The sequence below is a fragment of the Atractosteus spatula genome, chromosome 3 (assembly GCF_055471065.1).
Source record: "Atractosteus spatula isolate fAtrSpa1 chromosome 3, fAtrSpa1.hap1, whole genome shotgun sequence".
In the NCBI taxonomy this organism is placed as follows: Eukaryota; Metazoa; Chordata; class Actinopteri; order Semionotiformes; family Lepisosteidae; genus Atractosteus; species Atractosteus spatula.
In genome coordinates this window covers 53,306,917-53,330,232 of record NC_142708.1, presented here as the reverse complement: position 1 = coordinate 53,330,232, position 23,316 = coordinate 53,306,917, and the positions used below count along the sequence as shown (strand labels likewise).

General features: G+C 37.8%; 2 protein-coding genes across 2 annotated transcripts in view; one reads left to right on the top strand and one right to left on the bottom strand.

Moving 5' to 3' along the window:
- The window catches only part of map1b (microtubule-associated protein 1B), a 51,565-nt gene extending 38,413 nt beyond the window's left edge, over nt 1-13,152 (top strand). The window contains exons 4-7 of the mRNA XM_088909856.1: nt 773-913; nt 1,308-7,842; nt 8,491-8,729; nt 9,809-13,152. Of these exons, the coding sequence (XP_088765982.1) occupies nt 773-913; nt 1,308-7,842; nt 8,491-8,729; nt 9,809-9,964 (7,071 nt within the window). The 3' untranslated portion in view covers nt 9,965-13,152. The remainder of the gene's footprint in view (nt 1-772; nt 914-1,307; nt 7,843-8,490; nt 8,730-9,808) is intronic.
- A 4,247-nt stretch (nt 13,153-17,399) lies between these two features.
- mrps27 (mitochondrial ribosomal protein S27) overlaps nt 17,400-23,316 on the bottom strand; it is a 32,949-nt gene continuing 27,032 nt past the window's right edge. Inside the window, exons 10-11 of the mRNA XM_088910120.1 lie at nt 20,186-20,350; nt 17,400-18,740 (exon numbers count right to left, since the gene is read on the bottom strand). Of these exons, the coding sequence (XP_088766246.1) occupies nt 18,501-18,740; nt 20,186-20,350 (405 nt within the window). The 3' untranslated portion in view covers nt 17,400-18,500. The remainder of the gene's footprint in view (nt 18,741-20,185; nt 20,351-23,316) is intronic.

Genomic DNA, 23,316 nt, shown 5'->3' with positions numbered 1-23,316 from the left:
AAGATAAATGTTTACTGTGGTTCATAGAAATGTCTAAGCATATTTTGTAAGTGTATGATAACAGAACAGTATAAATGTAATACAGCAACTGAATACTAAGTTGAAAGCTATTGGATTATGATTGGCATATGTACTTTCTCGATGAGAAAGACAGTTCATTAAAATCTTTTGCAGCTCACTAAATTCTCTGCATAATTATAAAAACAAACATTATCTGGTCATGAATACGTTATAAAAAATACATTAATGAAATACAAAGTCTTCTATTTCTTAATAACATACAGAATGTAAGATTAAGCTGCTATAATACTTGGGAGACAAAGCTCACATATAATTGTGATTGAGGAACAGGCATGACATGCTTTCTTTAATAAATAATTTAAGTTTCCATAACACCAGCATAAATGAAAAGTTTAAAATCTTTCAAAGAAAATTATATGCTTATTATTTGAAATCTATTTTCTGTTCCATCGCCTTAATAATACACACTATAAAATTAACCAACTAATTACTAGTTTCCTTCTTGATTTACATTGCCAAGGTATCCTCCTACCTAACCTCCCACTCAGCCTCCCCTGGACAGCCTAAACTTTATTTTAAATAATACAATTAAGCGTTAGTTGTTTGTAGTTCTTATTTTTGGATATGCTGTAGAAGATCATTGAATGCAACAACAAAGCATATTGAGTATTCTAGTGTCATCAAGATTTCCTTTCAACTGCAATCCCCTTGAAAGAGTGAAATTAATCTTTCTTTCTTTCTTTTTGTCTAGGTTCGCTTGATGATCACAGATACTGCCAGACACAAGCTGCTTGTATTGACAGGACAATGCTTTGAAAATACTGGGGAGCTGATTCTGCAAGCTGGGTCTTTCTCATTCCTGAACTTCATAGACATCTTTACAGATCAGGAGGTGAGCTGCTGATATGTTTTTTCATCATTTTACATTGCTGTGGACAATATTTAATGTCAGATTGAATTAATTGAACACACATTAAGTACCCATTTTCTAATTCCTATGTGATTTTATACAGTGTGTATTTTATAAGTGCGTACTGTGGGTGAGTAATCTTTGATCTAGTTGAACAGGATGCACTTTCTAACGAATTATGATTGACACCTCAGTAGTCATGACCAGTCAGTCATTCAAGGCTTTTTTTATTACTTGAAGTGAATACATATACTCATTAGATAACCTTTCAAATGCAACTTGTCTCATGCCATTTCTTCATATCAGAGATAACAAAGAAACAACAATAAATGTGAGGCTTCATGGTGAATTACCAAATCACTTTTTCCCCCAACAGATTGGTGAATTGCTTAGCACCATACATCCTGCCAACAAAGCAAGTCTTACTTTGTTTTGCCCTGAAGAAGGGGACTGGAAAAACTCAAATCTAGACAAACATAATCTACAAGACTTCATTAACATGAAGCTGAACTCTCCCTTGATACTTCCAGAAATGGAAGGCCTTTCGGAGTTCACAGAGTACCTGTCTGAGTCTGTAGAGATCTCATCACCATTTGACATGCTTGAGCCCCCAACCTCTGGAGGATTTCTAAAGCTCTCCAAGCCATGTTGCTACATCTTTCCAGGTGGCAGAGGAGATTCTGCATTGTTTGCAGTCAATGGATTCAACATGCTCATCAACGGAGGCTCAAATCGCAAGTCCTGTTTCTGGAAACTTGTCAGGCATTTGGACAGAGTGGACTCCATTCTCCTGACTCATATTGGAGATGATAACCTCCCTGGGATCAACAGCATGCTTCAGCGCAAAATAGCAGAGCTGGAAGAAGAACAGTCGCAGGGTTCTACTGCAAACAGTGACTGGATGAAAAATCTCATATCACCTGACCTTGGAGTTGTATTTCTTAATGTCCCTGAAAACCTCAAAAACCCAGAGCCTAATTACAGGGTGAGAAGAAATATTGAGGAAGCATCTCTTACATTGCAGTACCTGAACAAATTGTCATTAAAACCAGAGCCTCTTTACAGAACTGCCGGAAATGACATAGAGCCTATCATATTATTTCAGAAAATGGGAGTTGGTCGATTAGAGATGTATGTGTTAAACCCTGTTAAAAACAGCAAAGAGCTCCAGTATTTTATGAAACAATGGACTGGTAGTGAACAAGACAAAGCTACTGTGTTGCTTCCAAATGGAAAAGAATCTGAGGTCCCAATATCCTATCTAACCTCTATTTCATCTTTAATAGTATGGCATCCTGCTAATCCATCTGACAAGATAGTCCGTGTTCTGTTCCCTGGCAATGCATCACAACACGGTATACTAGAAGGTCTGGAAAAACTTAAACATCTGGACTTCCTGAAACAGCCAGTAGTAACCCAGAAAGAATTGTCTGAAAACTTTGCACCAGGGTTGAAGCAAGCTAAATTGAAGCAGAAGAGTGACAGCAAGGAGAGTCTAAAATCAACTTCAAGGCCTCCATCAAGCAAAGGGATTAGGAAAGAATCAAGGGAAGAGGCCTCAGAGACAGCAAAAGTAGACACTGACATACCACAAGAAAAGGTGCAAAAAACAGAGAAAAAGGAAAAGCCTCCTGTGAAAAAAGAGAAAGCAAAGCCTCAAGCAACAGAGAAAGAAGTCAAAGCCAAGCCAGAGCAGACCGTTAAAGTGGAAACACCAGAGAAGCAAAAACCTGACGCAAAACCAAAAACAACAAAAGAAAAGGTAGTTAAAAAAGAGGCCAAGGTCCAAAAACCTGATGAAAAGAAAAAAGAGGAAAAAGAACCAAAGAAGGAAGCAGTAAAGAAAGAAGTTGCTAAGAAAGATGTTAAAAAGGAGGAAAAGGTAAAAAAGGAAGAAGTGAAAAAAGAGATTAAAAAAGAACCAAAGAAAGAAGGAAAAAAAGATGTGAAAAAAGATTCTCCAATGAGGGAAGTAAAGAAAGAAGAAAAGAAAGAACAAAAGAAAGAAGAAAAGGATGTGAAAAAGGACATAAAGAAACCATCTAAGGATATAAAGAAAACAGCAGCACCTCAGGTTGAAGCCAAAAAGCCCGTGCCAAAACAAAAAGTGCAAAAGAAAGAGGAATTATCAAAGAAAGATGTTGGAAGTCCTGGGAAACAAAAAGAAAAGGTAAAGGGTAAAGGGGCCCAGAAAGATGCTAAACCAAGTGTAACTAACATTGCTGCTGCTGCTGCAGGAGCAGTGGTAGGAGCAGCAGCAGCTACTGGCATTGCAGCTCTTGAAGCTGAACGGTCCCTGATGTCTTCTCCTGAGGATCTCACAAAGGACTTTGAGCAGCTCAAAGCTGAAGAAATTGTTGAAGATACTGAAACTGTGCCTCAAACCGAACAGAAAGAAGAAGAGTCAGTTGTCATGATACAACAGGAGGAAATAGTTCTCTGTAAAGAGTCCCCTGAAGTTGAGGAGCCTGCTGAATCACTAGATGAAGGGATAATGACAACTGAAGCTGATGGAGAATGTGGAGAGACCCCAGATGAACTTGAACCCAAAGATAAAATTAATGTTGATGTTAATGAGAAATTTGAAGATGAAGGCACAGGTTTTGAAGAATCGTCAGAAGCTGGAGACTTTGAAGAGAAAGGGGAGACAGAAGAAGTGGAAGAACAAGAAGAGCCTGTGGAAAGGACAGACAAGCTTCAGGAGAGTGTGGTAGACACTGAAGAAGAGGAGCTACTTGAAATAAATAAACAAGCCAAAGTTGAACAGATGTTAAGTGATCAAGCTTCAAAGGGCATAAAACCTGCGGGAGATGGAGAAGATTTAGAAGAAACAATCGAAAAAGAGGAAGCAAAGGAAGAAGAGGATGAACAGATCACCACTGCAAAAGATGAAAAAGACAAAGATGAAGATGATGATGAGAGAGAAATTGAATTTGATGAGACAGTGGAGAAGCGGAGCTTACCTGCTGCAACACCACCCAAAATGTCTGCACCTCAGTCTCCAGCTGTTGAGCATTTATCTATTCATGATGAAACACTTCCAGCTGGTTCTGAAAGTGAAACTACAGTATCCGATGAAGAGAACCGTGAAGAACCTCCAGAGGAATTTACAGCCACATCAGGCTACACACAATCTACCATTGAAATCTCCAGTGAGCCAACACCAATGGATGAAATGTCAACACCAAGAGATATTATGAGTGATGAGACCACCAATGAGGAAACAGAATCACCTTCTCAGGAGTTTGTGAAGTATGTATCAACAGCGCAGATTGGTGACTATGACAGAAGTAAGCTCTCCCCTCTTCCTGATAGTTACAATGCTTTAACATCAGATCATTCAAAGAGTGATGCCACTGAAGGGAAGGACTATTATGCATCAGCCTCCACCATATCACCGCCATCATCAATGGAAGAAGACAAATTTTGCCAAAAATTTGCAAGCGAAGTAACCACTCCGAAAGAAGAAGAAGGCGGTTACCGATTAAACCTGGAAACCCCGGATAAGCTCACTCTTGACACAAAAATTAGCCCAGCTCCAGTCTCACCTCCAACAAAAACACCAACTAGTGAACGCAGTGTTAATTTTGACCTGACTCCAACATCAATCACTGCACCAATTGAGTTGGGAACAGTTCTTTCCGAAGTTGCCAGTGCAGTGGTTGAACAATCGGCTAGTCCAGATGATAAAACCTTAGAAGGGGCTTCCTCCTCACAGTCGGCTCCTGGAAGTGCGGGTCACACACCCTACCACCAGTCCCCTGTGGATGAAAAGACAAGCTCTCTACCATCTGACAGTGCTGCAAAAGCTCACAGTCCAGTAACAATCGAAATCACAACTGACAAAAAGGAGCCTTCTGACTTCAGAGTCAGTCCTATGGATGAGCCTGTGCCAGATTCTGCCTCACCTTTTGAGAAGGTATTGTCTCCTCTTCGTAGCCCACCACCCATAGGATCTGGATCTTCAACAGAAAGATCTCCAAATGCAGAAACAAAGTTACACTTTGACTTAAGTCCAATGGGTGAATACCCTTCGGCTGAAACTGTCATAGATAAGGAGGAATCATCAGAACATGACTTGCAACAAAGTAAAGAATGTTTTAGACTGGAGCACACTTTGCAAGGCAGAGCAGAGAGTGCAATTAAAGCCACATCTGATCTATCCCCTGTGTTAGTTGACGCAAGCCAGTTTGGATCTTTTAAGGAGGAAAGCAAGATGTCTATCTCAGAAGGAACCACATCAGACAAGTCAGCCACTCCAGTTGATGAAGTTGTAGCAGAGGATACATTTTCTCATATAGAAGGAGTAGCTTCTGCCTCTACAGCCTCTCTTGCTACCAGTTCATTTCCAGAACCAACAGCAGATGATGTCTCACCCTCATTACATGCTGAAGTGGGCTCTCCACATTCAACTGAGGTTGATGACTCTCTGTCTGTATCTGTGGTCCAGACCCCAACAGCATTTCAGGAAACAGAGATGTCTCCCTCTAAAGAGGAGTGCCCAAGGCCAATGTCAATTTCCCCAGACTTTTCACCTAAAACTGCAAAATCAAGAACACCTGTACAGGAGCCAAAATCCCCTGAACAGTCTACTATGTCAGTAGAATTTGGACAGGAGTCCCCTGATCATTCTTTAGCCCTAGATTTCAGCAAACAATCCCCAGAACATCCAGCAGTCAGTGCAAATCTGCACATTACTGAGAACGGACCAACAGAAGTTGAATACAGTCCTTCCGACATGCCAGATTCCAGTTATGCAGAACGATGCATGTCTGCAGTAGAGAAACCCATACTATTCAAGGATATTGATTCTGCACAGATTACTTCAATTTCTCCAACAGACGCATCTCAGTCAACCCCATCTGCTCACACTCCTTCACAATCCACTTCTCCTTTGAAAGAGGAGTATGCTGCAAGGGCCACAGAGCCCAGTGATGTTATATCACTGGGCTTTGGTAGCTCAGCATCCCCAGAGAGTCTGACTCTAAAAGTTGAAGAACCTTCACAGCTGCAAGATAAATCTCCTGTAACTCCCAAAATATCTTCTCTCACCCATTCCCCACTTTCCTCTGACTCATCACTGGTTTTAGGAAGTTCAGTGGCACCTGACAACATCTCACTAAAGACTGGGGAATCTGCACAGATTACTTCAATTTCTCCAACAGACGCATCTCAGTCAACCCCATCTGCTCACACTCCTTCACAATCCACTTCTCCTTTGAAAGAGGAGTATGCTGCAAGGGCCACAGAGCCCAGTGATGTTATATTACTGGGCTTTGGTAGCTCAGCATCCCCAGAGAGTCTGACTCTAAAAGTTGAAGAACCTTCACAGCTGCAAGATAAATCTCCTGTAACTCCCAAAATATCTTCTCTCACCCATTCCCCACTTTCCTCTGACTCATCACTGGTTTTAGGAAGTTCAGTGGCACCTGACAACATCTCACTAAAGACTGGGGAATCTATGCAAAGGCAAGAAAAGTCTCCTTCAAGTCCAAAAGCAAGCTCTTCTTCTTCCTCACCCTTACCCTCTGATTCAGTATTTGGCATTGGAAGCTCATTGGAACAGGAATCCATTTTATTTAAAGCTGGTGAATTCAAACAAGAAGAGGAAAAATCGCTAATTTCTCCAAAGCCAACATCACCTTCGGTGTCACCTCTTTCCTCATATTCATTCCCCCTGGACACTTTAAAGGGAACAGAAAAACTATTAAGTAAAGCAGAGGAACTTGAACAGGATCAGGTGAAATCTCCAGTCTCTCCTAAGACTGCTTCTCCTGCATATTCCCCAGTTTCCTCTGATTCTTCAAACATCATAGAAAGTTCATCAATACCAGAGAGTATGCTTTTGAAATCTGAGGAAACTTCACATCAAGAAATCAAATCCCCGGTCAGTCCTAAAGCAGCATCTCCTACAATTCCATCCCTGTCCTCTTATTCATCTGGCTTTCAAGATACACTGACTGCTACATCAGTGTCATCATCAGCAGCTTATTTACTAGGACAAGAATCTAGCATGTTTTACCGCGAAGAGTTGCAGAGCCATAAATCAGTAGTAGAATCTGAAAAAAGAGAACAAGACAGTGTGAAATGCATGGATGGATCAAGAGGTGAAGAAAGCTCTAAAAAGACACTTTCACCACAATCCCGAACAGATGTTGATTTGTGTTTAGTTACATCTTGCGAATACAGACATCCTAAAACGGAACTGTCCCCCTCCTTTATTAATCCAAGCCCACTAGAGTTTTTTGCAAATGAGGATAATTCTCAAGAAGATGACAAACCTCTAACACAGTCTGGTGGAGGACAGCCCCCATCTGGTGGACGGCAGCAGGCAAAACAATGTGAGGAAACTCCACCAACTTCTGTAAGTGAATCTGCTCCTTCCCAAACAGATTCTGATGTTCCACCAGGGACAGAAGAATGCCCATCCATCACTGCCGATGCGAACATAGACTCAGAAGATGATTCTGAGACTCTTCCAACAGACAGAACCCTAACATACAGGCATGCAGATCCCCCTCCAGTTCCTTTCCGAGACACGGCTCCTTCTCCCCCTCATCCTGATGTTTGCATGGTAGATCCAGAAGCGCTACCAGTTGACCAAAACCTTGGCAAGCCTCTGAAGAAAGAAGGCAAAGAAAAGACCAAGAGCAAAAAGCAGGGGAGCAAGACCAAGCCCTCCTCACCAGCAAGAAAAAGTGATATCAAGTCTAAAACGTCCCCTGGGGTTGCAAAAACTAGCGCTTCCAAGGAAGCTTTAGACAAGATGTCAAAAACAGCGTCTCCAAAGAAGAAAAACCCATCTACAGCCAAATCAAATGTAAACACTGAGGTGAAGTGTGGTGAGGAAAAAGATGCCAAGAACGCTACCAACACCTCCGCTTCAAAAGGAACAAAAAGTGCAACCACAGGTAAGTTGCAGTTCTCACTTGACAGCCTTTCCCAAACGGTGTCCCATGGAATTTTGGAATAGACACATCTTAGAAAACAAAAAGAGCAAATATTGTTTTTATATTAGTTTTGTGGTGTAACCAAAGTGCCATGTTCCACATTCGGTACATACACATGAAAATGTATATCATGTAAAGTTTATGGATTAGAAACTGAGGCATCAAGATTGAAAACTCTTCTAAAAAGTCTTGATTTTGGAGAACAGAAAAAACTTAGATAACTTGTATCACATCCTCTGTCCAATTAAAGTATTAACATTTTGTAAGACATTTGAATATATAGTATAATTACATATTGTGTATTTAATGTGTTTAATACTGTACTGACATCCATTGTCTACGTGCTGGTATTCTATTGTTCAGCCTTTTCTGTTATATCAATATGCACAAACACAATATTTTATATAAACACACCAAAGCATGGAAACAATGTCCTGTGGTTTTCACTCCTCCACAAAGTTGGGCCTTATTTAATAAAGATATTGAAATGCTTTGGAAGATTACATTTCTTCATTTTTGTGGTTACTAAATTTATAGATGTTGTAAGAGTTTGGTTCCAGGATGAATAGAGATGCATTCTGACAGTGCTGTGTTTCTTTTGTATTGAAGGCTCAGGAAGTGGTAAGGCTGCAGTAGGAAATTCTGTGCCCAACTGTCCTCCAGTGTACCTTGACCTGGTATACATCCCAAACCACTGCAGTGCCAAGAATGTCGACTCTGAATTTTTCAAGCGAGTCAGATCATCTTACTATGTTGTAAGCGGGAACGACTTAACAGCTCAAGAGCCCAGCAAGGCTGTTCTGGACTCTCTGCTGGAAGGAAAGGCTCAGTGGGGAAATAACATGCAGGTACAGTACTCTTATCCACTATACTTGAGCTGTAACAGACTTCTCAAGGGTTTTCACAGACTAGTTGAAGACCGTCTAATGAAGTCTATGGAAATGTCTGATTTGATAAATGCCAACTCAAATTGTATGATAATTCGGAGAATCTATTATTTCAGGATTGAGTATTTGTTAATGCTCTTTTATTTACATTCCTTTGTTGATAATGAAAACTGTTGCCTGTATGTGAGAAATACATGAGAACATTAAACCATTTAAGTTACAAAATAAAAATAAATCAGTGGAAGTTTGCTTCACTCTTTTCTGAATAGACATTCATAAACTGTAAACCTGTTAGGCTTTGACATTAAATTCCATGTAGTTTGCATGTTTTACTTCCTCCTGCTTTTAGTTCACTAACCAACATGAAACATGATATAAAATAATCATGAATCAGTTTTCATAGTACTTTTTCTGCACATTTCTTTAAATGCAGTAACTTTTCCTCACAGCTACTTTAGGACACGATCTGGGATTGGTGCATTAAATATCTCAGACTTCAGGCTGTTTTTGGTAACATGCGAACAATCAGTTTTTCTCTGCAAACCCATTTTTCCTCCAGTATTGATTTTTGGTGGGAGTTGTGATGGAAATGTAGTAAGGTATTTCCGACTCAGGTTGAAGTGAACGTTGCACTGCCTTATGGGAAATGTCTTCCCAACTCACAGCAGTTCCCAGCCAATTAACTGCTGCCCTTGGGATTCTTAGTAACAGCTGACAAGCTGTACTAGGTTGGTATCAAGCTAGGCAGACTCCGTGTTGAAATATTCTTGTTGTGCTGTTTGTGAAGCCAGTTAATCACTTGGGAATAACCTTTAGAGGAGAACATTTCCATGCATACAAGTTTGTCCTTTTAGGAGTCATTGGCAGAATAATGCCACTTGAATTAAACCACTATAAGAGCATGCATTACTCTCTGAACAAAATATTTCTGTTGTAGCACTACTGTAGGATATGTTTTAAGACTTTTTTTTAATAGCAGGTGCCGTCTACAATACTAAGATCTCCCTTTTCCTGTTTTTGACATTTTTTTTCATTTGCAGGTCACACTGATCCCGACCCATGACTCAGAGGTCATGCGAGAATGGTACCAGCAAACTCACGAAAAGCAGCAGGACCTGAATATCATGGTGCTAGCAAGCAGCAGCACCGTGGTCATGCAAGATGAATCTTTCCCTGCTTGTAAGATAGAACTGTGATTCCTAAACCTCGAGCCTTGCATTGATTCTGCTTTCCTTTGTGAAATCATCAATGTGAAAGAAACAAAATGGAATTGAAATGAGCAAATATGAAAAATCTTCCTATTCCCTTCCATAAAAGTGAACCACACTCTTGGTGATGCAAGTCACAACTTAATGCAGTTATTAATGATCACTAAGGCACATATTCCCTAAGCAGGCTTCAATCTACTGTATTTAGTTTGAAAACACCAACAGACATAGTATTTTTTAATGCAATAATGTTTCTTTGCTGTTAATCTAACCACAATGCTCTATGATCAGGCTTGCCAATGGAAATAAGAGATTTGGAGTTAATTTGTGTCAGCAGTAGTTTGAATCCTGTTGCTTGTAGAGGAAAATGTTTTAACCCATACACAGAAATAACTCCCCAAGGCATGCTCCCAGTAACACAGCTCCACCAGAAGTAATTGTCTATACTGTACTGCAATATAATTAAATCATTAGAAACCTGCATGTTCAGAAACAGTAATGATATATACATAATAATTAACCATTGGCTTTTACCCTGAAGCATAGACCAAAGGACAAGGGAGTACACATTTTAGAAAATGCCTTAGAAAGTGACTTGAATGTAAAAGAGATACTTGATGCACTTATTTTTTAATGTGAAACAGCAGGTGTATGAGATCAAAATTGTTGGAATTACAAAAGAAAAACAGTTGCTCAACATCTTAATTCAGGTCATAATTCAGAAATCGGTAAAGATGTATGAGTGTGTATTTATACATGTAATTACAATATGGTTTAAAAAACAGCACTCACGGAGTGACTGTCTCACTAAACACAAACAACAATATTTCTAGGATAAGACCTTTGAGAATATTAATAATGAAACTTCATCTAGCATGAAAGAGGTCAAGTTTTATTCGTTCTTAATTAAAGGGAGTACTTAATGGATAATGTGATTAAAATGATAGAAATGTCTGGAAATACAGTCCTTATGATGTTTACTTTTTGTTTCTTTTCTAATGTTTCTAGATCTGATTTTACTTTGGTATTCTTATTTTATAATATGATGGTAGAAGAAGTGCCATAAATATTTATTAAGCGATACAATTTCACTGGCCACATTTATATGTGAAAAAGTACATTTTTCTCATCAAAAGGTTTTTTCAATTTGTTTTTTAGTCAAAAACAGATACCTGATCACCACTCTTAACCTAATATTGTGCTGCATTAATTTGGATAGTGCATAAGAAACAATAATACTTGAGCCTTATTTTTCCAGACTCCAAGTGTGTGGTGCAGGATTTGTGGAATGAGAGCAGTCTAGTTAGATGTTGTTATCCATGTTTGTAGATTATAAACTTCTCATTTGACTATTTGCAGTATTGCATTTTCAGAACTGTATTACTTGAGTTTTCTTCTATATACAGTAGTAACCTCATTTGATTTTACATGTCTTGTATGTGTTTTTGATTATTTGCTGTAAGCATATGTTTTGCACTCATAATTTTGCACTTCAGTTGATTTAAACCTTCCAGTTTGGGACCAGTGATTTTGCTTCTTCTATAAAAGACATTGAAGATAAGCTATTATTTTGAACTCCCTTTGTCACCCGCTGCCTTCAGCACCTTCTCCAAAAGAGAAGGAAAATGTGAGTCCTTAAAACTGAATTGTGTGTCTCAGCTTGTTATAGAAGCTGTTAGTAAAACACTAAAATATTCTCTAATAATTTCTCACTAGGTGAACAACGCCAAGCAGCTTCTTTAACGACAAACATTTACAAGAACAGTGGAACAAAAGGAGGGCAGGGCGAATTCTTTATATATTTTAATTAAACACATTGAATAGTCCATTATGTTGAATCCCATGAACATTTTAAAGAGGCACACCTTTCTTTTCAGTTTCTCGGATAAGGCCTCCACGCTAAGTTTGCAACAGGTTGAGAAAAGCCGGCTTGAATGTGGAGAGTTTGTTTGATTTGTGAAACGAGATGCTTTCCTAACTTAAGAAAGACGTTTGGGATTTTTTAATACTGTACTATAATTATAAATAACTTTTGTGAGAGGGTGAATGGTTTAGCAACATGTGCATGTGTTTTCAGTGTATTCCAGTTTTTTTTAGTTTTGGAAGGGAACAAATGTTTAGAAAAGGACAACAAAGTGCGCACCCATTTAGTGAAGAAAAATGTAAAAGGTCAAATGCCAGACATCGTAATTCATCAGGACAGTGAGTTATCGTTACTGGATTTGGTTCAAAATTGGAAAAAATACATAAATCCTCCAGATGTCACCACTTGTTCAGGTTTAGAAATGATGTGCGCCTTGTACTTTAACAAAAAAAAAATCGCTTCCTTTCTGGGGCGGGTGACTACTGTTGAGGAGAATTAACATTGCAGATTACAACCAGAACACTTGGTTGTCCTCATGCCTCCTGACGTGAGGACAAGCAAAAATAACATCTTCCCACTTTCTAGCAGCTTGAATCATGAAAGTGCTACAGTCAGACTTTGAATTTTGTATATAAAACTTGGGGTACATAACGCTTACTCAGAGATGGGATGCAGTTTGTATATGTGGTAAAAATAATCACACTTTAACCTTTTTATATTAAAGGCTAAACTGCAAAGCAGGTTTTTACCCTATAGAACATAGAAGGTTTTAACCCCATTTACGTCTAGCAGCCTGTGGTAACAATAATGGAACACTGCACATCCGACGTTCAGCTTCTAGAGGTTGTTCAGAACTTAAAATGCACATACAACAACAGTCAAACTTTATCCTGGATTTGTCAAAATATCTGTGATCAACAAACTCCACTGAACTGCAGTTGGCCCTGTATTGTGGCTTACAGGAATACAACATCAGTAACTATAACCACACGCATGAACATCTTACCAGTTAACGCCTCAAGAATACACTTGCCCGTGTTGACTTTGCTCTAAGAATCATCTCACACTTTCCTCTCTCCTCTTGGGTGATTGTTAGTGTCTGTCAGCAGCTGTGTATGGTATTTGTCTTGTAATCTTGCATCATTCTCTCCTTTCCAGTCATATCTAATGTAGAGGTTAGTTTCCAGTGAAAGTGTTAAGTAGTGCTTTTCTGATGTTTGTGTGCAATATCTCCTTCTCCCACTGAGGCATTTGATGTAAAGGGAACTACTCTAAAAAAAACATCCACAATAAACCCACTTGTGGAAACTCATCATGGATTCAGTGTTTTCTTCTTTCTTTATAGTATGCATTATCTTTCTTTATGGAAAAGCTTGCATGCAAAAAAGGTTGCATACTGGGGTATTTGCGTGACTGTTTGACACTTCAAATGTACTGTACTACTGGACAGAAGTGTTCCAAATATGGTGGTAAAAGTCTTTTCTGTGATCTTAATTGGATGAAAATAACCCATTTGTTGATGTGCCAATGAAACAGCGTATTCCAGAGGGTGTTTCTTAAATTCAGAACAGGCAACAGGACACATTTCTTTACTTTTAGCAGAAAGTTTTAGGTAAATGGGTTTCCTGTTAATGAAGTCATGTAGACAGGAATGTCCAGCACAGGTCCTGGAAAGTCATAATCTAGGTCACCCCTTTATCAGCATTTAAACACCTGGAACAATTTCATGTCAATCTCTTAATTGAGTGAACAGTTGATTTGTTTACTTAGATTAAACATCAACTGAAAGAATATCAATATTATATAGATATCAAGGACAATTATTGACTATACCTGACTAAAGAGAATAAATTAACAGACTAAATTGATCACAGCTCACATATGTTCCACACATTTACAAATTGGCTGTGGCTCTCCAGGCTTGGCCACCCCTGCAGCTAAATCTTTCATGTAATGGCTAGATTAAGTTTATCAAATCGAGACTTGTCCCAGGCACCTACTTCAGAACTTCGACCAAATGCTCTAGTTTCAGTCACAACCCTTCTTTTTACGCAGACCTCTAAAAGAAGTGAAAAATAAAACTGTAAACAAAACAAGCAAATCTTGGAATTCATGTTAAAATGTTTTACTTTGAAAAAATGTTTTCACCTGTGGCTACCACAGTGTGCAGGGAAGGCGTGCCCTTTGTGGCTAACAATCAGCCTCAAGGAAAAACAGAAGAAAAAAAATTAAGTGCTTTAAAAAAAGAGAAAAATAGTTGATTTAGGAGCTTCAAGTACAACATTAGTTGAGTAACTAATGATAACTAGTCTCACAGAAATGCATGGGGTCCTATCACTAAGAAATTAAAAACAAATAACTACCTGTAGCTGTAGACCTGAAAACACAACAAACACAAAAGGAAAGTCTTCCGGGAACCTGCCTTACTCCCTATCGTGGTCTGACTAACAAAAATAAAAAAATAAAAAAACAAAATGGAACAAATCCAAAACATAAAAAATATATAATAAAATAAAAACAAATCTGGAGTACAACAAAAACACAAATTCTCAAACGAGAGCTTTTCCAAGACTCCTATACAGTACTCCTTGTTGCTCCTCTGGTCTCATTAGATCTCTCTCATAGAATGTTCTCATTACCTATACATACTGTAGGTCATCTGGAAGATGTGACCTCCAGCAAATACCTAACAGGCAAGAAAGCAAGCCACAATCCCAGCAGAGAGGGGGTTAATGACAACCTACTGTACATGTAATACCTGTATTTAAATTATCCTTAAGCTAAACGGACAGATGGGTATTCCAATTACTGCAAAAATTGCATTTATCTTTATCATTTACATTTAACCAACAGTTTACTGTTCACTGTACAATGCTGCCTATGGTATGAACATATTTCATGGGAAGTTCATATATCATCTAGTTCCAATATTGTCTTAAAATCCTTATGTATGTATTTCAGGTTGTCCTGTTCTCTGTTGTTAAAACTCCATACTACTGAGTAGACGCAATTGTGACCTTATCTCAAATGATTCTGAAGACAAATCAGAAAATTGATTTATTAAAGAGTGCCTGCAGTGCTGTCAAACACAAATTTCCACTTGTGGCAAACGTACCACACAATATTATTTTGTAACACACTAGGACCACTAGGATGTCCTGAGGCATTTTCACTCGTGATTATATTCACACCCAGGCTTTAGGCACTAATGTAACAATCCAGATTGGTATTTTATTTAAACACTGATGATGGGTTTGGCCATTTCTACACCGAATTAATCAGCACAAGCTGTGCATGCTGTTAAAGCAACGTCAGCTACAGTACATGCAATCTCTTGACCTTTCCTCTGGTTATCTAAAATGACTGCCATGCATTACTTTACCTACTTTACAGTACCTTTACCTTACCTTTTTACCTTAGGATTCATCCAAATCTGGGTATTAGAGGACCTAGAGCCTATCCGGGTAAACAACAGGCCCAAGGCTGGATACGCCCTGGATGGGACACCAGTCCATTGTAGAACAGACACAGACACATTCACACCAAGACCAATTTTGCCAGAAATCAATTAGCCTACCAGTATGTCTAGGGAAGGACACCAGAGCACCTGGAGGAAATCCAAGTAAACAAACCCCATGCAGACAGCACCACAGAAAATTGAACCCAGAGCCCTGGCACTGCGAGACAGCTATGCTTAGCCCTGTGCCACCTTTCCCCCCTGAACATTTCCATGTTCTTTAGAATTATTTTTTATTAAAAAGTTGAATCACTATTCTGGAAGGAAGATCGGTCGGTTATAGCATTATAATATATTGATTTTTCAGATCTGACCTCTTATAACTTTAAACACATTTCTCCAATTATTCCAAACATCATCTATAAAGAGCTTTAAATTTCTTGAACTCATACAGACAGCTGTAAAAAATGTAGATGATTTACTACTTAGCTTTATTTGTATTTAATAATCTTTACTAATCCCTTCAGGCAATTGGAATAAATTAAAAAGGATTAAACAGAATGTTTGTGAAAATCTTTTCTGCTGTTTCATATCACAGCAACATCATGGTAACAAAAACAACATGCTTGTTGATTCATCAGGAACTGAATTCGAGTTTAAATCAAAGTATTTAAAAGTAAAGTTTTTGCAGTCTCCCATAGGAAACATTGTTATATGCAATAACAATATTTTCAATGTTTCTTTCCTGCATTTTGGAAGACTATTCAATCGCTAGTCAATTTTGTTTTATGGAAAGAGTAACAAAATAGACATTTTAAATTGTTATCACAAGAATTTAGTATTTATTGATTTTAAAAGAATAAGAAACATTCTGTTTCTTGCAATGTCTAGGCGAGTTAAAAAATGAGTTCTATTAGCAAGATGAATTGTTTAGCTACACATTAAGAAAGCTGTTGTTAAGATAATAATGTCAAGACATCTGAAAAGAGTTTACATTATCGACTTTATCATCTGCTTTGCACAAGAACATTTGATTCACTGATTATCATGTTTGGTTCCTCTTCTGAAACAATGCTATTTATGACACTGGAATGGACAAACAAAATCTACTGAGATGCTGAGATGATAATGCAATATACCAATAAAAAAAGACAAAATAGAAAATACAGTAGCAACAACCAATAGCAAACACAATCTTAAGTATTTATTGAGTGATAGTTCCAAAGAAAATTTTGACTGTAAAATATTCTTAAGATTATATCTCCAGGATAGTGAATTCTGCATTATTTCCTCAAATACTGGAACATACATTTAGAATAATGCTCTAATTGCTTTTATCATTTAACGGCTTTAGATTTGTTTTGTGTGAGGGGAGGGAAGACATTTTTTCACATTGAAAACTATTTCTTTCCAAAGAGAAAATGAAGAAATAGAGATCTGAAAAGTAAACGTTTACTGAAATGAATGGGGGAGGTTCACTAAGGAGCATGGAAAAAGTTGTGGTATCAATGAAAAACTACTTAAAAAGACAACTTATTTCCTCTAGCATGGAAGACCTTATGAAATCATAGTGAAAAATTACAAAAGTCCGATATAGTGTTAGATATTTTCGACAAGGTACCTTGGTACTACTTTTTTTAACACAAGAGTGATCCACAGAACATACAGTAAGAAATGGAAGGAAAAAAATCACTTACAACTCTTTTTTTCCAGAATTACAATAATTCTTTACCAGATGTACCTTTTGATAAATCATGTAAGCGGTTATAATCTGTTCTTCACGAGTATTTGCAACAAGAGGCGTCTCCTCAGGAATCACATAGTGTGAGCCTGGTCCGTAACCTTTAAATGATTAAAGTGGGAAGCTGTGTCAGCATGTGAGCTGACAAGTAAGGGTTAATTCACTGAGCAAATGTAAAACGAGGGAGTGTGCAGGAATAAGGAGAACAAGGAAAAGGGTAAGGAGAACAAAAGGAAAATCATAAATGGGTTGGGCTGTGGTGAGAAGGGGGGTCCAGGAGATGGAAATTTGAAAGATGAATTCCATCTCTATTCCAATCCCCCACACACCTGACCTGAGGAAGGATCCACAGACTGCAATGTTGCACCTTTTTTTTCTTCCTTTTATTTTGCAGTACAGAATTATCTGGAAAGACTTTAAAATGGAAAAACTGCTGACATTATAAAAGGATTTACAGGTAGATCATACCATGCTATTTGCAAAATATATCAACAGGAAATTAAAAAGCAGTGTAACATCAATTACATACATTCAGGACATAACTGTAATACATGTTTTTTTAATATTAAAGAAGAGCTGGATTCATTCAGCAATTCTCAGACTGCACTGACAACTCTGCATAACCAACAGCAGAGAAAAAACTATTTGCACCTACAGTACTTTCATGTATCCTATAGCCAATGCATTACTCCACAACAAGTCAAAGCATGGAAGACCCTTTCCTTAAAACATCATTTCACTGGAAACTCTAATATTTGTTGCCCCCCAAAACAGAAATATCTTACTAGGTGAGCTTTTTTCTCATTTTATAATTAAGAATTTTCAGTTTTTTTTACACAATTTCTTTCATTATTGTAAATACAACGTTATTCATTTCCTATACAGAAAGAGATAGTCTGCAAAATAAGTATTCAAAACGTTGGACTGGCTTTTAAGAACTGAACTGTAGCTAATTCAGAACTGATGTTGAAAGTCAAATAAATCATGAGTCTCCAGAATCAAACCAATGAGGTTTTCTGAATGTCTGCCTTTTTTCCCCTTGCATGATAATTCCTGAATTATATAACATTTTAATGTTTATATTAATGAGAGTATTTACTCAAATGCCCCAATAAAGATTTAAAAGTATTCTTTCAAGCACAGCAATTTAGAATGTAACTTATCTACAAAGATCTATTGCACTACTACTGGGATTTACACATTATTCAAATGTATGTAGCCAATCTTCACAATTTGGAAGATGGGTATTTTGGGTATTACTGGTGTGCAGGTAAAATACAAATGTGCCTTTAGGATCTAATGCAACAAAATTCTATTTTATTCTATTTATGAGAATTCTTGAACATACCCAGCCAATTAAAATAGAATATGTCCCCTATGACGTATGACTGAACCGTTCCAAACCTGGCATGTAGAAGACATTAAGAGTCCAAATTTGTGATGTTTTTGTCAGACTCTTATACTATACTGACGCTTTGGCTGCCAGCCTGGCCTCTCGTTCCAGTCGTGCCTTTTCTCTAATTTCCCTCTCTCTCCTGATGAGCTGCTCTCTCTCCTCCTCCCACTCCTGGAGCTTCTTTTCGTACAGCGCAATGTCAGCGCCCTCCACTGAAGCTAGCTGTTCGTCAACTAGGTGGGCGGTAAGGGTCACCATGCTCCTCGAGTCGACCTTGTCAAGCGACTGAAGCCTACTGCACAGCTCCTATCAAAAGAAAAAGAACAGACTGTTGACAGTGATCCATCCATAGAGAACTCACATCTAGGGGTGCTCTAAAGAGACAACACTTTCCACAACACTTTGCAGCAGGGCTTCAGTGCTGGTAAAAGAGTTTGTGAATTCAAATTGTAAATTACATATACAGTAGGATCTCAACATCTGTGAATTTAACATTTGCAAATTTGCTTATTCGCGATTCAGTCTGGCTGACAATAGATCTGTGTGGAAGAAGAGCAGAGCAGGATAAATCCAAGCCAAAGGTTATTAAATGCGACTTTCAAAACAGCAGTGTATTAGACTAGACTTGCGAGATGAATCTAGCTAGTGACTGAACCTCACTCCCGGTTCTGTATCGGCGGTATGTGGAATGACAGGTTGGAGATGACTTTACAGGCACCTTTCTCATTACAGTGGGGTGTGTCCCAGAGGTAGAGAGGGAAAGTGCAGGCATCCGCTGGACACAGAGGAGAGATTCATGTTGTTTTTTTTACCTGATTACTATAAATTTGTGATTACTGTTGTTTGTTTTTATTGATAAACTGTGTTTTAATTAACAAAGCCAATGCATTAGGACTTTAATTATCATATACAGGAGGGCTACATATGTCTTTTGCCCATATATACTATGTACTGTAGTACATTAAGCGATGTTAGAGGGGCGGACGTGACTATATGCAAATTTGGCTTATTGCGATGATTATCTGTACTGAACCCTTTCAAATGTCGACACACTATTGTATAGATCATATATAAAGCTTCATTTGGTAAGAAACCCATCTTGCAAAGCAGCTTCCACATGTTGCACAAGAAGAGTGCTGGAAACAGAAAACCACAATTTGATTTTGCACGACTGCGGTCATGAATCCAAACTATAGTCTTACATCCCAAGAATTTAGCATTTTGTTATTTTATATCCATTATTTACAAAATGTAGTTTTGAATTGAATTTGGTTTCTATTTAATTTAAATATAATTGACAATTTCCACTTATAAAACCAATTCAAATTAAGTTTCCCGGGCTCATGGGACAAAGGCAAATAATGGAAACCACTGTTGCTTTTTGCATTGTTATTCTGAAAAAAAACAAACATCAAGGACTTTGTGTGCAGAGAAGCACTGAAAATGTTGCTAAACAGCATGAAAAACTTTCAGTGTATCGTCCACAAGGGGTACTTGGGTAACACTGTGTTTCAGCCCTTAATTACTTTGTACTATATTTTAAGGTGTCCACACTGATTTTGCAATTAGAATGTGTTGAGAAAAGCCTCTGGGACATCACTGAATATTTTTATTCGGATTCTGCTAATGTAATCAAATTTAAGTGTTAAATTCCTTAGTATTAGATGTCATTCATGAGATGTCTTTTCTCATTGATCAGAAAATGTCTTTAAAATACCATAGAATACCACTGGATCACTCGCTCAACCTACTTTGAATGTGTTTGTGTATTCAGCTAGCTTTTCCCTCTCTAATAGGTCCTCATCATCAAGATCTGCTGCTTTGGTCTTGGTTTCCTGAGAGTCATCTGTGCCTTCAGTTGTGGTAGCCTGTACAACTGAGGAGCAGTCCAGCAGTATCACCTCCAGAAATTCAATCTGGTAGATTAAAGCAAAAAAAAACATTACATGAAACAAATTATACAAAAGGTACTTGAGCGTCTCTGTATTGACAATAAGGTAAAACAGCATTCTTCAATAAATAGCCTGGTGAACAGAACAAAATGAGCATTAACAAAAGTTAATACATAAAAGTATGATTTAAAAACATCACTGTAAAAATCTTACATTTTAAATTTCTGAATTAAAATAAAAGCCGAATGCAGTAAATTTTAAGCTTTGGAGTAAAAAATCAGAATGAAATATATAGGATTTTCTTAACCTATTTCCGGTAGAGCTTGGTCAGCAAACCTGGATCTTTCAAGATCCAGTGGAGAAGCACTTTGTCATTTTTTACTTGCATGCGTTTTCAAGGAGGGAAACGATTTTAGATTTACAGGTCTTGGAGACTAGACGAAATGTGCAGAACAGTTTGCACGAGAGAATTAGGAAGTGGTGGTGTGGAATCAAAAAGTAGTAGTTAAATGCAATGTAAGACACAGCCATTTAAAAGAAGAATAAGCCTGATTTTGTTTCATACCTGTATGAAACATTGTCATTAAGTAAGTACAATCATGGTACTAACATTTATTTATAAAACTGCACCACACATGGACCACGCAGCCAATTCAAGGCTGCAGCGAGCAGCAGCTAGGAGGTGTCAGGGCTGTGGACTCGTAACTATGAGGATGTTTGTTAAACACCTGAGTGGAGCACAGACGTTGTACTCTTGAGTAAGGTGCTTCACTCAAACTGCTCCATTAAAATACCAGGCTGTATAAATCAGTCCACGTGTCAGTTGTTTTGTATAAGCAACCAAATAATTTAATAACTAAAGCCAATATTAAATACGGTAGGAAAAGTATGGAATATGTGAGGAATCTCAATGGCTTACTATTTCTCCATCATAAATGTCCTGGAATATGACACCTGGACACAGAACAGCTGAAGCTACATTACAAGATAATTCTCATTTCCATAATTATATTTTTCTGATAAAATTCACTACATACTGTGTGCAAATGATTATAGGCTTCTCTGAAAACAAAGAAAAAACTAAAACTTCGAGTCTTTTTCACTCTGATTTACTCGCAGACTAAAATCACAGACCGCTGGGGTTTCTGAACTTTACATCTGTCCGTCTAACTTTAAAATATATGACAAGGCTTAGGTTATGCCCATAGGTTTCCAACATCAGCTTCACAGAGTTTGCGATTTCAGTGGTTGTTGAAAGTGCTGAAACCAAACCCGTGATTAAAATTTGAAAGTTTAATGTTCCATTTGACCCTGGGTTTTCATCTAAAGCACATATTAGGAATACCTAATCCCTGTTCTGTTTATATGATGTTGAAATATTGATACATGTCTTACTGAGACATCTTCTCAAACAGGCTTCAATATATCTAGTTTAGCAAACTAAAAGTTACTCTGCTTCAGCACATAATTCACGCCCTCTGTAATCTGCACATTAAATTTAGAATGGATTTTAAGGTTCTCTACCTCACATAAAAGTAGTTTCAAGTTATTTTAAGGATTCCAATGAGTGTAATCTAATCTGCTGATTCAGACCATCTTACTTTGCGAAAAACCAGACCTCACACAATGTGTACAGCACCATGCCTGTAAAACTGCCCAAGCCACTGCCTTGCTGCTGCAGCAACTAATTTCCTTCTACAAGGTGTTAAGAACAAGACTAGGAATTTCAAAGAACGGGACTAACACTCAAAGCGTTGCTGTACTTATTTAGCTCAATAAAAACTGACTCTGCACAAGTCTGTCTCCTGCACTTCTGATGAAGAATTTTCCACAGCAGGTTAATCGTCCAGTATTATTTTTTCTTTATTCACAAGTTATCTTTGGCCTGTACTCACTGCTTGAAAGAATATTTGCCGTTTTTAAATGCTAATTTAAATAAAGTGTTTATAAATTATTCACATGCCTTTAGAAGCCTTGTTTTCTAGCGAGCAAAAATGAAACATTTAAAACTGTAGATAAAACTGACAGTCATTCACAGCAGGAGTAACTGCCTCAAAACCATAGCTTTTCAACCAAATACACAGAACCTTAGATGTGTAGTTTTACATATTTATCAGTAAGAGCCATACAGATTCTTAAGTGTCAGAAAACCCTGCGAAGGTTTATATCAAACACATTGATGGAACATGTTGTGGACTTAAAAACGGTATGGACTTTGGATTTCTATCAGGCATATTCATTTTTATGAAAGTTTTAAGGCATTTTAAATTCATCTTGAGCAGAACAGAATTTATTTTTGTTTCTGAAGAAAAAGCTGCTCACATGTATCTATGGGTAAATGTTCTCAATAAGGAAATCTTTATTTAGCATATCACAATTCAGAGTCAATTTCACTGGAAGATTTTGTGAGTAAATGACTACGTAGTAACCTCAGAAACATAACTGAAATGTCTTCATCTGTGAAATTTTAAAGACATTAAACAACAGCTCTAGGTACAAGAATGTTAAAAGTGCAATAAGGCGTTATGACATCAGCAGCTGACTGGTCAAGGTTAACTACCAGAAGGTATGACTGTGTTCAGGGCAGAAAGAAAAAACAGCTTGCCTGTCATATTTGTGGTGCCTTATCTGAATGATCGCACCTCTGCCACATCCATCAGTGCAGTAAATACATTCATAGAACAGCACAGACTAAACAGTTATTTTTAAAGGACAAAGTTCCTTGTAATAAGTTGAACTTTTATCCTTCAAAACTGAAATCATCACAGCAATGCTACAAATCTCTCTATTAATTGCAAAGGCAGAATTACGGCACTCCCAGGGAATTTTTTAAGTATGGTTTAATAAGATGAAAAGTTATTTTCTTCTTAATTAAGGTGGTGACAAAGTAGAATAAGCAGAATTTGATCCCCCACAGTCTCGCTTTCCTTACTGAAATAACACTATTGCTGCCCTCAGATCCTGTGTGGGAGGACGCCTGAAGTGGTCTC